Genomic DNA, 18,682 nt, shown 5'->3' on the forward strand with positions numbered 1-18,682 from the left:
TGTGGCTAGAGAAATTGAACTCAGGTGTGGACAACCACAGTTATAGTATGTTTTAACAAGGGGGGCAATCACTTTTTCACACAGGGCCATGATGGTTTGGATTTTTTTTCACCTTTAATAATAAACACCTTCATTTACAAATTGCATTTTGTGTTTACTTGTGTTGTCCTTGACTATTGTTTAAATTGGTTTGATGTTCCGAAACACTTAAGTGTGACAAACATGCAAAGGAACAGGAAATGAGGAAGGGGGCAAACACTTTTTCACACCACTGTATGTGCATTAAAGAGTGCGGCATTGCACTTTGCATTAATAATGATGCAGGCTTCATCATGATGTGCGTCGATATGGGTTTTAATGTGCGACATTCATTTTGATGCGTTGTCATTCATTGCAATGGAAAAGGCATCCAGCAAAGAAAAAAAAAAAAAAAAAAGCAAATACGTGAATCCATAAAATAACACTGTAGATTGTGGATCCAGTGGAGTATCTAATTGGCTTTTGAAATGAGAAGTATTGTTTACCCTAATGGAGCAAATTGGACCATGCTTATAATAGTTTTTTTCTGAATCAGCTGCAAATTTGGAACTCAATGGGCATGTGTCTTTTAACCGAAATATATGGCATTGCAACCAGATTTGCTCAGCCCATTACTAAATAATCTGCTTGTATATGGGGAGCTTTTCAGCATGTTGCCTTAAACTGGCCAAACATGTAAAGAATGAGCAGACTGAACATGAGAAATCCACAGGTTTCCCAACCTATGCTGAACAGTGTGGATGGAAGAATCTCCAGCTGCCAGCTAATGTATTCTGACAGTCAGCAACCAAACAGTGACAGTAGCCGATTGGCTTTCTTGCAACCCGTGGTTGCAGTAAAAAAAAAAAAAAAAAAAAAGAAGATTGCACCATCTATGCTTTAGGCCCCTTTCACACAGGGTGGATCCGCTGAGCGGAGTCCGCCAGCTCAGCGGGAGATCATTCCTTTGATCCCCGCTGAGCCGGCGGATGACAGGTCCGTCTCTGCTCACAGAGCTGATTTCTATGGGGAGATCAAATGAAAAACGGATCTCATCATATCCGTCAGACGGATGGCTGAACATATCACCATACGTCTGTTTTTAGCGGATCAGATGGCAGGCGGGTGTTAGTGGACATATCTCTGCTGACACCCGCCTGCCCATAGCAGTCAATGGGTGACCCGCTTGGGTCTGCCTGAAAAATGGACAGGTGGATCCAAGCGGGCTTATCGTGTGAAAGGGGCCTTAGAGTTCCAGGCAAGGCAGGGTAGCATGAACATCTTTAGAATGTAGTGGCTGCATTTGTTTTATTTTTACAGGCTTTTTTCTTTATTTTCATCTGATGATGCTGTCAGTAACACACTTCCTGTATAGCGGTGACAACAGTCACTGTACTGTATCCATGTAGGAGCATCGTTACCCTGGGACAGGAAGTGTTGGCAGTACAGATCACCTCCCCCTTGTATAACAGACATCCTGTAAAATTGTTTGGGATAAGATTGTAGGGTACACGGGGCAGCACTAGTCTTCGGGCAGATAAACATGGATTTTTTTCACTTGCTGGACAAATGTAACAAAACTACAGTATATTAAATTGTATATTTAACAGAACAGAGACTTGCACTGTCAGGGAAACAAGGGCTGAATGAAACACGAGTTGCCATTGCAGATCACCTTAAAGTGACAATAAAATCCCAGATTTAAAAAAAAAAAAAAAAAAAAAAAAAAAAAAAGGGGAGGAGGCTACATACATATACTTGGTTGTATCTTGAGACGCCACGACTTCGGTGCTCCCCATTTAAACAAGTATTCCAAACTTCCAGGTGTGTGCAAAAACTGCTTCCCCCAGCATGCTTTATTTCTCCCGTCACCTTGTGCATCATAGGACATACAAGTTGATGGGCTGAACCATAGCGTGCTGCAGGGTAACTGGTATTAAACCCATCCAACTAGTCAAATATATCCAGAAGCCAGAGAGCAGCAAAGCTGTGGCAGTTTCAGATATGGACAACTGGAAAAGTAGATATATTGAACCTCTTCTTTTAGCAAGTATGTTATTGTATAGAAGACAGCCTGTACTGTCAGGGCCACTTAAAGTGGAACTCCAGGATTTCCGCCCCCCCCCCCCCCAAAAAAAATTAAACGTCAGCAGCTACAAATATTGTAGCTGTTGACTTTTAATTTTACAACACTTACCTGTCCAGGCATCAAGCGGTGTCCTGACCCGAGTCAATCCTTTGTTCGGCTATCGGGTGCCAGCGTCGCCATCTTGACTAAGGGAAACCGGCAGTGAAGTGCTGTGCTTTGTGAATGGGCCGCAGTCTTCTGTGACCGGCGGGGAAGGAAGGGGGCGAACTGAGTCAGAAATGGGAGAAGGTACCTGTCAAAACCTGGTACCAGCTCACCACTCCCTCACAAAAGGTGCCAAATGCAGTAGCGGAGGGGGGAAGAGGTAGATAAGCCAAGACAAACTAACATTTTTGGAACTTGTCATTTTTTGCCAAAGCCCCTGAATACAACTCAGTAAAATCCTTTGGGGTTGATTAAATAAAGCAGGAAAGTGCAAAATCTGGTGCAGTTCTGCATAATAACCAGCTTCCAGGTTTTGTGAAAGCTTAACGTGATAGTAAAGATAACAAAAATGTCATACTTACCCGCTCTGTGCAGTGGTTTTGCATAGAGCAGCCCAGATCCTTCTCTTTTTGGGTCCCTCGCTGACATTCCTGGCCCCTCCCTCCTGCCGAGTGCCCCCACAGCAAGCAACTTGCTATGGGGGCACCCGAGCAGAGCCGCGGGCGTCTATTCAGACATGGAGCTGTGACTTGGCACTGCCCCCTCCCTCTCCTTACTGCCTCATTACTTACTTACTGACTGATTGATTGACAGCAGCTGGAGCCAATGGAGCCCGCTGCCATGTCTCCACCAATCAGGAGTTAGAGTCCCAGACAGGCGAGTCTCTTGTGAAACATCGCTGGATAGAGATGGGGCTCAGGTAAGTATTAGGGGGCTGCTGCACACAGAAGGTTTTTAATTTTATTGCTTAGAATGCATTAGGATAAAAAAAAAAACTTCTGCCTTTAGAACCACTAACAAGCTGAAGTTAGAAGCAGATTGGCTACCATGCACAGCTGCACCAGATTTTGCACTCTCCACTTTTAGTAAATCAACCTCTAGGGCTCCATCCACACAGACATTTACCAGAGTATAGGAGCCGCGGTGTTTAGAAGAAGTTAAATGCTCCTTGCTTGAACGCAGAAGAAACACATTCAGGGGAGGAGAGTTTTGGCAGAAAAACACTGGACACTGCAAAAACTTACATTAACGCTAGGCGCATTTGACTTTTTCATTTCAATGGCCAGAATAAATCAAATGAAATAAGGCACAAGTGCTGGGTGCTGCTAAACATGGGTAAAACGCGGCTAAACATGTTTAAAAATGTCAATCATTTTTCTGCTGCCAGGAGAAAGGAGTCAAGGGAATGTCCATTGTACAGGCTAGATTTCCGATTGTTTCTGGCTTCAGCCCTTTCTGCATTTTTGATGAGGAACAAGCATGCAGCCAGGAAAGTCAGAACTTCTGATTTGCACGCTTGTTCTAGGGGAGTGGCTCAGAACATTTTAAAACCAAAGAGAACCAGCAAGCAGCATGTTAGATGGGAATCACTGATGCAAACGTATGTATTCCTGTCAGCACTGAGCTGTTTGACATGGCAGAACGGTAAGCACAACAATGGGCACAGATATATAGATGTGTAGAGAAGGAGAATGCAATCATTGAAGTAAAACATCAAATAAAAATGTTTTACATTTTGTAGAACTACAAACAGAAGTAGAACTATCTAACAGAACCATGATAGATAAAACAATAACCACAATCAGAACAGAAATAACTGGAAGCAATTCTGGAGGATACTGGGATTTAAATATCCACAGTAACGGATCATTAATTCATCAGGAACTCCATCAAAGGCTGGAGAATGAGCCACCCTGTGCAGAAGAGGGCAGATATACTGCCTGGCAAACCTAAACTGTCAGCACTCTGGCTTTGTGATCACTGAAACAGTTAACAAACAGACTTCAGTAATCTGAGGTTTCACAAAGCCATGGTATAAGGTCATAATGGTATTATGGAGGTAGCTAGCACATTTCTCTCCGTCTCCACTTTAAGCCGTTACTATATTTTGTCCTACAAAAAAAAATTCACACATTTTCACAGCATGTAAACATCATATTGCAATGCATCTAAATGCATCCCTTTTACAGAATGTTAGTAATTGTTACTACTGACTGCAACTTCTACGGTTAACAGCCCATTGTGCATCATTGACCAGCTATTGCTTTTAGGAAGCTGTAAAGAGCCAAGATTACGGATGCCCTATAATACGGGTCCCAAACATTTGCAGCTCGAGAGTCCCGCGTATGTGTGAAAAATAGAAAAGAACAATTGCTAACACTGTAAAAAAAAAAAAATAGGTAGCCTTTAGTTTATTTCATACTTGCTATGTTTTTATAGGAAAATCTATAAGCTGCCATTCTGAAAATGCTAGCTCCCTAATTGTGGTGCTCAGCATTTGGTTTAAAGTAATCACAATAGTGATTGTTGGCCATACGTTATACAATTTTCTTATTCAATTTTCTTTAGATTTACCTTCAACTATGTAATGTAAGCGCCTGCCTGGCTGCATACAAACTCAAAGTGTTTACATGTGACTGAACATTATATGGTTATGTTAAATCAAAAAATTGTACAAGAAAATTGTATAAGGTATGGGCAGCCTAACAGACCTCGAACAGGTATGACCATCAGGACTTTTGATTTCGGTCTTGTTCCAGGCTAGTGGCTGAATAAGGTAGGAGGTAACCAGGCAATGAGCACTTTCAGCAGCCTACAGAATTCTCTTATTTTCTTCAATGCAGATGTTCAGCAAGAAATGTACTGAGCAAGTGTTGAAGGACAGCTGAGAGCCACATGTGGTAGTTGAAGGCCCTATAAAAAAATAAAATTAAAAAAATCCCAATTCTTGCAGCAAACACATAAAAGTTTACAACATGGTAGTCTTACCTTGACAATCCGTTGAGATCTCTTCCAAAACACACATTGCCAAACTGAGGAATAATTTCCACAAGTTTCTTGGTGGCCTCGGACACCGTGCTATGATAGTCCGCCTGCGTGGTCTTGCACTGGAGCAGCTCTTGCTTGCCGTACTCCTTCAGCCGCTTGTAAAGTGTGCGCAGGCCTTGCGCCGTGCGCGGAGGACGTCCTCCTCCCAAAGCGTTGTACTTTTCTGCGATAATCTCCCAGCAATTGTTTTTCTCAATGATTACAGAATGCTTGTTGGTGTGTTCCTCTAACACTCCTATGTATGGCTTCACCAGCCTCAGTAGATCCAGCTTTTCAAAGACTGTGAAATTGGAGGACCGAGCTTTGCCCACCATATTCAAGCCGTCCTTTATTAGCAAACAGTTCCTGAACACACAATTCAGCCTTGAGCTCTGCACAGCTCTTTCCCCCACAGACATACACACAAGGAAAAAAAAAAAAAATCAGGCTTAACTAGGTTAGTCTCGCTTAGGCCTACGCCTACCAGGGAGGGTTTATTAAAATTCCTTCAGCTTAATCTGACGCAGGTTCAGAAAATCTGTTTAAGACAGGCCTGACCTACATAATAGCTTGTGAAGAATGCTGAAAGATACCAGTAGGATAAATTACAAAACCACATTGTAATGTTAAGTGAAGAAGACAAGAAAAAAGAAGAAAAAAAAAAAAGAACATGATACACAAAAGAGTGACTAAAACATAAGCAGAGATCAACATTGCTTTAAATACACCATTTGTGCCACACAAATCAGCCACAGACATTGCTGTTTGTTTATAAGGAGCTAAAGCTTATCTTTCTGCATTTATTAACGGAGGCTGAAAGGTCAAGGTACATATAAGGTTATAGGAGAAAAAAAAAAAGGCTATATTGAATGATAACGGGTGACGTGTGTAGGAGAGCCCCTGTCGGAGCCCCAATCAGCCTCTGTTCAGACTTGCAGCATTTGCATAATGCTAGTCCTGCTGTCAATCAGGAGCTCTGCTTCCCCTAGCTAGTTAGGTTACACCCAAGGCTCAAACTCCACAGCAAAGCTCAGGCTCGCCTGCATTTTCCATTCTGCTGAGCCCTGGAGGATTATGGTGTTAGGGAAATTTCTTTAGCCTGTCAAACGGTATAATAAGCAAAACATGCCGCTGTTTAAAAAAAAAAAAAAAAAAAATTGCAAAAAGGTAATTCTTTTTTTCTTTTTTTTTTTTTATGTGGTTTAACAAGTGCCTGTATGTATTTAAAACAGTTCTCGGCTTCAGTTTAAGATTTAATGATGCTAAACACCCAGGATGCTGACAGGACCTCAAGCACATGGATTTTGGACCGCATGACATGCAGGGTCATCTCTACCTCCGCTGTGCGCCCAGACTCACCACCAACATAATAGCAAAAGACAAACAGTCCGTCAGAACAGAATTAAAAAGTATAAACATGCATATAAAAAACGCAAAACAAAACCAAAGAAAATTCCCAGCTAACCTTACCAACCTGCCTGCAACCCACCAAATTATCCTGTCTGACAGTATGCATTAAAAACAGGGGTTAAGTTTGCACACATTTGCAAATACATGTGTATGCCACAGAGCCAGCTCAAGGCACCCCAATATTACCTGCAATCCTAACTCTAAACTTTGAGAGCATTAGAATGGATAGGCAGAGAGCAGGTGAGCCTGGAGGGAGCCCACTCCTCCTTAGAAAAGGGCACAGGGGCGCGCTGGACACACAGCACATAGCACCATGGCAGCAAAGGTGTCCAGTGCATCATCTCACCAGTGTTCCAACAGTACAAACAAATGGCCACTGCCCTCACCAACTGGCCTTTGCAGCAAGGAGCACATGGAAGCGCAACACATGCAAAACAAAACCAAAGAAAATTCCCAGCTCAGCTTACTGACCAACCTGCAACCAACTGAATTATCCTGTCTAACAGTATGTGCTAAAAACAGGAGCTTCGTTTCCAAATACACGTGTAAGCTGCAGAGCCCCGTCAAGGCACCCCAGTATTATCTGCAGTCTTAACTCAAAATTTTTAGGGCCTCTATAGGAGAAGCACACACATTATAACGGATAGGCAGAGGGCAGGTGAGCCTGGAGGGAGCTCAATCCTCCTTAAAGCAGTAGTAAACCCGCAATTTTTTTTTTTTTTTTTAAAACCTGCAAAGCAAAAGGCATAATGAGCTAGTATGCACCGCATACTAGCTCATTATGAAATACTTACCTTAGAACGAGGCCCCGACATCTCGCCCGATCCACGCCGAGGGAGCCGACATGCTCCCTCGGCGTCTCTTCCGGGTATCGCGGCTCCGGCGCTGTGAGTGGCCGGAGCCGCGATATCGTCACTCCCGCGCATGCGCGCGGGAGATTTAAATCCGGCCGGACGAGCGCTGCCGGATTTTCACGGAGAGAACCCCCTTGTGCGCATGCGCCGCTGCAGTCAGCGGCGCATACCGAGGGGAATATCTCCTAAACCGTACAGGTTTAGGAGATATTTTTTTTACCTACAGGTAAGCCTTATTATAGGCTTTCCTGTAGGTAAAAGTTAAAAAAGTGGGTATACAACCACTTTAAAAAGGTACCGGGAGCGCACTGGACACCCAGCATATAGCACTATGGCTGCAAAAGGTGTCCACTGCATCCCCTCACCAGCATTCCAACAGTACAAACAAATGGCCCCTGCCACCACCTATAACTAGGCTTTGCAGCAAGAAGCACATGTAAAGTCAACGCATGCAAAACCAAACCAAAGTAATTCCCAGCTCAAGTTACCGACCAGCCTACAACAAACCAAATTATCCTAACGGTATGCGTTAAAAACAGGGGTTTTGTTTGCACACATTTGGAAATATATGTGTAAGCTATAGAGGCCCATCAAGGCACTGCAGTATTATCTGTAGTCCTAACTCTAAATTTTGAGAGCCTCTGTAGTAGAAGCACATGCACATGCACATTTTCTAATGCGTGCAAACAAAATCCCTGTATACCGTTAGACAGGATAATTTAGTTGGTTAGCAAGCTGGTCAATAAGTTGAGCTGGAAATTTCTTTGGTTTTATTTTGCATGCGTTTCCCTTCCATGTACTCCTTGCTACAAATGGCAGTTATAGTTGAGGGCAGCAGCCATTTGTTTGTAGTAACAAAAATCATCCCAACATCCAATACTCCTCCTCTCAGCCATGTAGTAGGCATAGGGTTGCCACCTGTCCGGTTTTGACCCGGACAGTCCGGGTTTGGACACATGTGCCCGGGTTTCCACCCGTCGGAAACCCGGGCACACATCAACCGTCCTGTGGCAGCCGGATCTCTGGCTCCGGCCGGCGCGGCCGCAACAAACATCAATGCTATCAATGTTCAGTTCACACTGCCTAAACATCGGTGCGCTCCGAGTCTGAGCCCAGCTCAGCAAAGGGCAGCAGCGGGTGTTCTGTGATTGGCCGAGTAGGCTGCAGGTCATGTGTGGGATGGACCGGATGGGGAACATGAAGGTGACGGGTCCCTGAAGAATTTGTCTCAAGCCGTAGCTGCTGGTCACATGTGGATGCAGGGCTGCACTGTGTCTGGATTATCGTGACAGCCCTGCATGCTCCGGAGTCCTAACCCGCGCTGTGTGTCTGTCTCCTGTCCGTCTCTCTCATCTGCTCTGTCAGCCGCCCCCCCCCTCCTCTCTGCCAGACCCCCTCTCTCCTCTCTGCCAGACCCCCTCTCTCCTCTCTGCCAGACCCCCCCTCTCCTCTCTGCCAGACCCCCCCTCTCCTCTCTGCCAGACCCCCCCTCTCATCTCTGCCAGACCCCCCCTCTCATCTCTGCCAGACCCCCCCTCTCATCTCTGCCAGACCCCCCCTCTCATCTCTGCCAGACCCCCCCTCTCATCTCTGCCAGACCCCCCCTCTCATCTCTGCCAGACCCCCCCTCTCATCTCTGCCAGATCCCCCCTCTCATCTCTGCCAGACCCCCCCTCTCATCTCTGCCAGACCCCCCCTCTCCTCTCTGCCAGACCCCCCCTCTCCTCTCTGCCAGACCCCCCCTCCCCTCTCTGCCAGACCCCCCTCCCCTCTCTGCCAGACCCCCCTCCCCTCTCTGCCAGACCCCCCTCCCCTTTCTGCCAGACACCCCCTCTTTGCTCTCTGCCAGACCCCCTCTTTCCTCTCTGCCAGACCCCCTCTTTCCTCTCTGCCAGACCCCCCCCTCTCATCTCTGCCAGACCCCCCCCTCTCATCTCTGCCAGACCCCCCTCTCCTCTCTGCCAGACCCCCCTCTCCTCTCTGCCAGACCCCCCCCCCCTCTTCTCTCTGACAGACCCCCCCCCTCTCCTCTCTGACAGACCCCCCCCTCTCCTCTCTGACAGACCCCCCCCTCTCCTCTCTGCCAGACCCCCCTCTTCTGTCTCTCTCTCTGCCAGACCCCCCTCTCCTCTCTGCCAGACCCCCCCCCCTCTCCTCTCTGCCAGACCCTCCCCCTCTCCTCTCTGCCAGACCCCCCCCTCTCCTCTCTGCCAGACCCCCCCTCTCCTCTCTGCCAGACCCCCCCTCTCCTCTCTGCCAGACCCCCCCCTCCCCTCTCTGCCAGACCCCCCCTCCCCTCTCTGCCAGACACCCCCTCTCCTCTCTGCCAGACACCCCCTCTCCTCTCTGCCAGACACCCCCTCTCCTCTCTGCCACACCCCCCCTCCCCTCTCTGCCAGACCCCCCCCCCTCCCCTCTCTGCCAGACCCCCCTCTCTTCTCTGCCAGACCCCCCCCCCCTCTCCTCTCTGCCAGACCCCCCCCTCTCCTCTCTGACAGACCCCCCCCCCTCCTCTCTGACAGACCCCCCCCTCTCCTCTCTGACAGACCCCCCCCTCTCCTCTCTGACAGACCCTCCCCCTCTCCTCTCTGCCAGACCCCCCCCCTCTCCTCTCTGCCAGACCCCCCCTCCCCTCTCTGCCAGACCCCCCCTCCCCTCTCTGCCAGACACCCCCTCTCCTCTCTGCCAGACACCCCCTCTCCTCTCTGCCAGACACCCCCTCTCCTCTCTGCCAGACACCCCCTCTCCTCTCTGCCAGACACCCCCTCTCCTCTCTGCCAGACACCCCCTCTCCTCTCTGCCACACCCCCCCTCCCCTCTCTGCCAGACCCCCCCCTCCCCTCTCTGCCAGACCCCCCTCTCTTCTCTGCCAGACCCCCCTCCCCTCTCTGCCAGACCCCCCTCTCCTGTCCCCCTCTCTGCCAGACCCCCCCCCCCTCTCTGCCAGACCCCCCTCTCCTGGCTCTCTCTCTGCCAGGCCCCCCCTCTCCTCTCTGCCAGGCCCCCCCCTCTCCTGTCTCTCTCTCTGCCAGACCCCACTCTCCTGTCTGTCTCTCTCTCTGCCAGACCCCCTCTCTGCCAGACCCCCTCTCCTCTCTGCCAGACCCCCCTCTCCTCTCTGCCAGACCCCCCTCTCCTCTCTGCCAGACCCCCCTCTCCTCTCTGCCAGACCCCCCTCTCCTCTCTGCCAGACCCCCCTCTCCTCTCTGCCAGACCCCCCTCTCCTGTCTCTCTGCCAGACCCCCCTCTTCTGTCTCTCTCTCTGCCAGACCCCCCACCCCTCTCTGCCAGACCCCCCCTTCCCCTCTCCTGTCTCTCTCTCCTCTCTGCTAGTGCCCCCCTCTCCTCTCTGCCAGTGCCCCCCTCTCCTCTCTGCCAGTGCCCCCCTCTCCTCTCTGCCAGTGCCCCCCTCTCCTCTCTGCCAGTGCCCCCCTCTCCTCTCTGCCAGTGCCCCCCTCTCCTCTCTGCCAGTGCCCCCCTCTCCTCTCTGCCAGACCCCCCTCTCCTCTCTGCCAGACCCCCCTCTCCTCTCTGCCAGACCCCCCTCTCCTGTCTCTCTGCCAGACCCCCCTCTTCTGTCTCTCTCTCTGCCAGACCCCCCACCCCTCTCTGCCAGACCCCCCCCTTCCCCTCTCCTGTCTCTCTCTCCTCTCTGCTAGTGCCCCCCTCTCCTCTCTGCTAGTGCCCCCCTCTCCTCTCTGCCAGTGCCCCCCTCTCCTCTCTGCCAGTGCCCCCCTCTCCTCTCTGCCAGTGCCCCCCTCTCCTCTCTGCCAGTGCCCCCTCTCCTCTCTGCCAGTGCCCCCCTCTCCTCTCTGCCAGTGCCCCCCTCTCCTCTCTGCCAGTGCCCCCCTCTCCTCTCTGCCAGACCCCCCTCTCCTCTCTGCCAGACCCCCCTCTCCTCTCTGCCAGACAACCCTCTCCTCTCTGCCAGACAACCCTCTCCTCTCTGCCAGACCCCCCTCTCCTCTTTGCCAGACCCCCCTCTCCTCTTTGCCAGACCCCCCTCTCCTCTTTGCCAGACTCCCCTCTCCTCTCTGCCAGACCCCCCTCTCCTCTCTGCCAGACCCCCCTCTCCTCTCTGCCAGACCCCCCTCTCCTCTCTGCCAGACCCCCCTCTCCTCTCTGCCAGACCCCCCTCTCCTCTCTGCCAGACCCCCCTCTCCTCTCTGCCAGACCCCCCTCTCCTCTCTGCCAGACCCCCCTCTCCTCTCTGCCAGACCCCCCTCTCCTCTCTGCCAGACCCCCCTCTCCTCTCTGCCAGTCCCCCCTCTCCTCTCTGCCAGTCCCCCCTCTCCTCTCTGCCAGTCCCCCCTCTCCTCTCCTCTCTGCCAGACCCCCCTCTCCTGTCTCTCTCTCTGCCAGACCCCCCTCTCCTTTCTGCCAGTCCCCCCTCTCCTCTCTGCCAGACCCCCCTCTCCTGTCTCTCTCTCTGCCAGTCCCCCCTCTCCTCTCTGCCAGACCCCCCTCTCCTCTTTGCCAGACCCCCCTCTCCTCTTTGCCAGACTCCCCTCTCCTCTCTGCCAGTCCCCCCTCTCCTCTCTGCCAGTCCCCCCTCTCCTCTCTGCCAGTCCCCCCTCTCCTCTCTGCCAGTCCCCCCTCTCCTCTCTGCCAGACCCCCCTCTCCTCTCTGCCAGACCCCCCTCTCCTCTCTGCCAGACCCCCCTCTCCTCTCTGCCAGACCCCCCTCTCCTCTCTGCCAGACCCCCCTCTCCTGTCTCTCTCTCTGCCAGTCCCCCATCTCCTCTCTGCCAGACCCCCCTCTCCTTTCTGCCAGTCCCCCATCTCCTCTCTGCCAGACCCCCCTCTCCTTTCTGCCAGTCCCCCCTCTCCTCTCTGCCAGACCCCCCTCTCCTCTCTGCCAGACCCCCCTCTCCTCTCTGCCAGACCCCCCTCTCCTCTCTGCCAGACCCCCCTCTCCTCTCTGCCAGACCCCCCTCTCCTCTCTGCCAGTCCCCCATCTCCTCTCTGCCAGACCCCCCTCTCCTCCCTGCCAGTCCCCCCTCTCCTCTCTGCCAGACCCCCCTCTCCTCTCTGCCAGACCCCCCTCTCCTGTCTCTCTCTCTGCCAGTCCCCCCTCTCCTCTCTGCCAGACCCCCCCTCTCCTCTCTGCCAGACCCCCCTCTCCTGTCTCTCTCTCTGCCAGTCCCCCCTCTCCTCTCTGCCAGACCCCCCTCTTCTGTCTCTCTCTCTGCCAGACCCCCCTCTCCTCTCTGCCAGACCCCCCTTCCCCTCTCCTCTCTGCCAGTGCCCCCTCTCCTCTCTGCCAGTGCCCCCTCTCCTCTCTGCCAGTGCCCCCTCTCCTCTCTGCCAGTCCCCCCTGCCAGACCCCCCTCTCCTCTCTGCCAGTCCCCCCTCTCCTCTCTGCCAGTCCCCCCTCTCCTCTCTGCCAGTCCCCCCTCTCCTCTCTGCCAGTCCCCCCTCTCCTCTCTGCCAGTTCCCCCTCTCCTCTCTGCCAGTCCCCCCTCTCCTCTCTGCCAGACCCCCCTCTCCTCTCTGCCAGACCCCCCTCTTCTCTCTGCCAGACCCCCCTCTCCTCTCTGCCAGACCCCCCTCTCCTCTCTGCCAGACCCCCCTCTCCTCTCTGCCAGACCCCCCTTCCCCTCTCCTGTCTCTCTCTCCTCTCTGCCAGACCCCCCTCTCTCCTGTATCTCTATCTCTCTCCCTCCCCCCACCTCTTTCCCTCCTCAGGTGATGGGGGCCCTAATCATTTAACAGCAGCCTGTGAGTGAATGCTCCCACACTTCCTGGCTCGAAGCAGCTCTCGGTAAGGCAGTCTAATGGGGGTCTTTCAGGGCAGGGGACACTGATGTGGGAATCCCTGATCTATCTAGGGGGGGACCGATATAAGGGAAGGGGAATCTGAGCTAATGGAGGGAATCTGTGGGGAGGGGGGTTCTGACTGCTGTTGATCACTTAGAGACCCCCTATTATATCAGCACCCCCTCCCCCTACTTGGAGACCTCTATTAGATAAGGGGAACTCTCTTTATATAAGCACCCCCTTTAGAGACCCACATTATGATATAAGGATCAGTGTCCTTATATTAACCCCCTTTTTAGAGACTGGTCTCTTCTCTGCCAGACCCCCCTCTCTTCTCTGTCAGACCCCCCTCTCTTCTCTGCCAGACCCCCCTCTCTTCTCTGCCAGACCCCCCTCTCCTCTGAGACTGGTCTCTAAAGGGAATCTGATATAGGGGACCCTGATCTAAAAAAATAAAAATAAAACATGCAGTGCAACCTCCCCTTATAATTATATCAATTCAAATGTGAAAAAATAAATTGTGAATGATGGTGGAAACCCCCCAGGATAATCCAAGTATTATTACACTGCAATCTTATTTAAACATACCGTACATATTGTTCAATTTCCACACACATACAATAGTGTATGAATAGTGGTGTAAATCCATTCCACAAGGTGTTGTGCTAATATCCAACGTATCCAACTCAAAAGGTGTTTATAAATTGGATATTAGCACAACACATTGTGGACTGGATTTACACCATTATTCATACACTATTGTATGTGTATGGAAATTAAAGAGGAAGTAAACCCTTCCAAACAACTTGGACCTATAGGTAAGCCTAGATTAAGGCTTACCTGTAGGTCCAAGCAATATCTCCTAAACCTATATGGTTTAGGAGATATTTGCCCGAAAATGGGCACCGCTGTCTACGGCGCATGCGCCGTAGACAGCGGCGCGCATGCGCACTAAATGCGGCAAATCCAAGAATGGATTTGCCAAATTTGTCGACTCCCGTGCGCATGCGCGGGAGTGACGTCATCGCGGCTTCGCCGTATGACAGCGGCGGAGCTGCGAGGCGCGACTCCCGTGCGCATGCGCGGGAGTGACGTCATCGCGGTTGCGCCGCTGTGATTCGTCGGAGCTGCGAGACGCCACAAGCAACATGGATGCGGCGGACTACAGGGGACAGCGGCGACTTCGCTGGCTCCTGTGTCAGGTAAGTGACACATAATGAGCTACTATGCGATGCATAGTAGTCCATTATGCTTTACCTTTGCAGGGAAAAAAAGAGGAAGTAAACCCATCAGGGTTTACTTCCTCTTTAACAATACGTATGTTTTTTTTTTTTTTAAAGATTGGAGTGTATTAATACTTGGATTATCCTTGGGGGTTTCCACCATCATTCACAATTATTGAGGTTGTGCTGCATTTTTTTTCAATTTTATATTTTTTGGGTCTCTAAGGGGAGGACTGATATAAAGGGATTCTGATCTAATGGGTTCCTCTATGGGGGTCCCTGTATTATGGAGGGTGTAATACTGACCCCTATATTAAGTGTGTGACACTGACCCTATGTTATGGGGGTTAACACTGACCCCTGTATTATGTCGCCTAGGATTGCCACCTGTGTGGGGTCCACTTGAATAGCTCAGGTTTTCAATCGTGTCTGAATTTCTGCCTAAGACCCAGTCACATTATTCAGATCGAACTGTGGCTTCGCAAGTTACCAAGATAGTCGGACACCAATCCATTGCCACCTGTTAAAATTGGCCACACAAACTGTTTGCCGCGGAGTGCTAAGTGCGACGCATTATTGCTCTCCTCCTGGTCTTTAAAATCCTATAGAGTATAGCACAAAAAAATTTGCCATGCACCGCTAAAGTGTTCGGGTTTGGCTTGAAGAAAAGGTGGCAACCCTAAGTAGGCACCCTCCAGTACTGCCATTCTCAGTGAGGGTTCCTCCAGAGGTTTCTAGGTCTTAAACTATGGCAGATGCTCCGCCTAATTGAAGGTGGTTGCATAGTCCTGGGTCCAACAAAACTTGGCAGAGCCAGAGGCACAACACCAATATTTTTAGCTGTCTGTAAGACTTGGCTCATACTTGTTGTGTGCCAGCCACCTTAGCTCGGGCTGAGATGTTGCAAAACTACAAGTCCCATCATGCCTCTGGGTGTCATGCTTGTGGCTCTCAGAGTCTTGCTATGCCTCATGGGAATTGTAGTTGCTAATTGCATATGCCTGCACTAGACGGATGGGGAACGGATCTGTCCATTTTTAGCAGACAGGATTGGATACGACAATAGAGAGTGCGAGTTCAGTACGCCTGGGGAAGTTGAACATAAAAAGGTTTTCAACTAAATGCAGAGAATGCATTAGGGTACAAAACCTGAAGCCTTTATAAGCACTTTACCTGTTGCAGTCCCCCAGCTTCACATACCCACTTTCATTCACTCTTTGTCTCTAAGCAGCAGAGATATACACAGTACTTTTGCATACAAAGAGCCTGTAACTCACCCATTTCCTCCCACATAATAGCACTGGCACTATGTGACTGGCTGCTCTGACAGCAGGGTGCCATCACATGGGCGCCAGAAGAGTTTCCTTAGAGCTGTGTATGTTCAAGGTTATGACTTGTAGCATACACATGGCATACATTCTCTCCCACAACCAAAGAGTGTCAAGAAAATAAAAAGAAGGAGAGTTTGTGAAGATGTTAAAGGTGGTAGTAAAACATTATTAAACTCAAAAGCAAACATTATATTGCAGCTTACAATTCTAATTCTTATTCTTTTATTCTCACCTGGTTATCTATCCAGTAAGTCTGTTTTTCAACAGAACAAGTTGTCCTGCAGATAAAACAGTTAGAGGGTCGAGACAAACCAAATAACATCAACAGGGGTGCTTACCAGTAGTGTGTTTAGGTTTTGTGGTGCCCTAGGCCTGACTAAACTCGTGCACCCCCCAATTTAAATATGACCCACCCCTTCCTGTCAAGGCCACACACCTTGCTGTTTAAGACCCTTTGGTTCTGTTGAAACTGTCATGCGTACACACGATCACACCAAATTCCGACCGTTTAGAACGCGGTGACGTACAACATGTACGACAGGACTAGAAAAAGGAAGTTCAATAGCCAGTTGCCAATAACCTCCGTCTCATTTTTGATTCTGAGCATGCGTGGGTTTTTTGTGTGTCGGAATTGCCACAGATGATCGCATTTTCGGATAGGAACTTTTCCCTAACGAAAAATTGAGAGTATGCTCTCAATCTTTTACTGGTTGGAATTCGGCCAGCAAAAGTCCAATAGAGCGTACACACGGTCGTATTTCCCGACAAAAAAACTCTCATTTTGCAGGCTGAAATTCCGATCGTGTGTACACGGCATAAGGGCATACTGGATATCAGTCAGACTTTCTATGGTCTTTAGGGGCACTCTTTCCAATACCCTAAATTTCATGATTTTCTACTTACTCAAGAAGGTTCATAGGGAATGAGTTACAATAATATTTTCAGAACTTTTTTTTTTGAATAATTTGACTCTAATGCAATTTTGCTCTCCGTGTTCAATTTAATGACTTGCAAATTGAAAGAAGAGGCTCCAAAATTACATCTTCCTTTGGTCCTGAAGTTAGTGGCCACCTTTTCTAGCTGTGAAAGACTGACTATGGGACGGGACCTAAAAAAAGGAAACGATTCCTGGAAGAAACATGGAGGATTTCATTTTGCTTGTCATTTCACTGGGTATATGTATGGATTTACAACCACTTCAAAGTTTTATTCTCAGAATTTTACATTTTAGGTTCGATAGAAGCTTCTTCCTGACTTTGTCCTAAGACTACACTCCATCTCCATCCAATTTACCAGGATGTAACTAAATTGGCTTTCTCCTAATCTACTGTTGATGTGTCCAAAGCCTGAAGGGCCTATGTCCAAACTGCATAGCTTCTAAATTTAAAATGATCAGTTTGCTTCTGTCTGTATGTACAAGGTTTGTAGACTGCATCTTCTTCCAAGTTCATGCTTTCTGGATCACAAGAGTCATTTTAGCAGCTAGCAGGGTTAAAGGCTTGGCATGTGTACTGTACTATGGGTGACTTCAAGTTGAAGATCATGTCTGTTTCTTATAGCATTCTCTACACCCAATGAACATTTTCCCATGTATCCCTCCTTTGATATGTCTAGTTATTTTCCAACGTCTTGCTACTAGCACTAGGAAATAGAAAATTGTTTCAAACTTGCCATCATTTTCTTTTCGGATGGGTAACCATGGTAGAATATAGTCCCTACCCAGTTTTGATTAGACAACAGTTACAAGAATGACGCTGGGCATAAGGAGGAAGGTTTTTATTTATTTTTTGTCAGGTTCTCTGGTAAACCTATATAATGCTTTCCAGGGTAGAGGAGAGATCTGGGGTCTTATAGACCCCCAGATGTCTCCATATAGAGGACCTGTCATCCCTTATTTCTATCACAAGGGATGTGGTTTTTTGTTTTTAGGAATAAAAGTAATTTCTATTTTTTTAAAGGGGCAGAGTTAAAAAAAAAAAAACAAACACAAAATGTTTTAAAGCACCCCCATCCCTCCATGCTCACGTACAGAAGCAAACGCATACATAGGTCGTGCACCCCGTGTTTGCCTCACATGCAAGGTACTGCCACAAACTTATAACGAAAGCAATAAATTCTAGTGCTTGACCTCCTCTGCAACTCTAAACAGGTAACCTGTAAAAATTCTTAAAGCGTCACCTATGGAGATCTTTAAAGTTTTGTAGTTTGTCGCTATTCCAGGAGCACGTGCATGTTATGTATCTATTTATTCAGCATAACATCAGCTTTTATATATTTTACCAACAATTGGGTTAGTGTGTTTTTTTTATCATTACTTCACTAAAGGATAAGTTCACCTTTTCACAAAAATAAATAAATGCACTTTTTCTTTTTGCAGGTAAAAAAAATGTGCAATTTTTTTGTTTGTTGCAGAAGCCTGGAAAGCATTGCACTAGCGATCAGCAGATCACTGGTGCTATGCAGGTCTCCTGCAGATCTGTCAGTGTATCTATGTGCTCGTACCTCATATGAGGAAGCCGATACATTCTGACAGATATGCCGCGTACACACGATCGCACATTCCGACAACAAAATCCATGGGATTTTTTCCGACGGATGTGGCTCAAACTTGTCTTGCAATTGCATACACACGGTCACACAAGGTTGTCGGAAATTCCGAACGTCAAGAATGCGGTTACGTACGACGAGCCGAGAAAAATTGAAGTTCAATAGCCAGTGCGGCTCTTCTGCTCGATTCCGAGCATGTGTGGAACTGTGTACAGATTTTGTTATTAGAAAATTTGAGATCCAGATCTCAAATTTTAAGTGTCAGAGATTACGATGCAAAATGTCCGATGGAGCCTACACATGGTCGGAATTTCCGGCAAAAAAAAAAAGAAAATCCAACATGTGTACGTGGCATAACACTGAATAAACGACCCCACAGTGCTCACAGTGCTGTGGTAGTTCATTGAAAAACTACAAGCGACAGCCACAAAGGCTACC

The 18,682-nt window shown here is 49.0% G+C and overlaps 2 protein-coding genes across 3 annotated transcripts in view; both read right to left on the minus strand.

The window, feature by feature from the left end:
• The window catches only part of RAD54B (RAD54 homolog B), a 165,589-nt gene that overhangs the window by 123,110 nt on the left and 23,797 nt on the right, over positions 1-18,682 (minus strand). The window lies entirely within an intron of this gene.
• FSBP (fibrinogen silencer binding protein) overlaps positions 1-18,682 on the minus strand; it is a 36,881-nt gene that overhangs the window by 16,471 nt on the left and 1,728 nt on the right. Inside the window, exon 2 of the mRNA XM_077493042.1 lies at positions 5,081-5,521. Coding sequence (XP_077349168.1) covers positions 5,081-5,454 — 374 coding nt within the window. The 5' untranslated portion in view covers positions 5,455-5,521. The remainder of the gene's footprint in view (positions 1-5,080; positions 5,522-18,682) is intronic.

This window comes from Lithobates pipiens, unplaced genomic scaffold (assembly GCF_037356315.1).
Source record: "Lithobates pipiens isolate NorthernLeopardFrog02 unplaced genomic scaffold, aLitPip1_a1.2 Scaffold_19, whole genome shotgun sequence".
Lineage (NCBI taxonomy): Eukaryota > Metazoa > Chordata > Amphibia > Anura > Ranidae > Lithobates > Lithobates pipiens.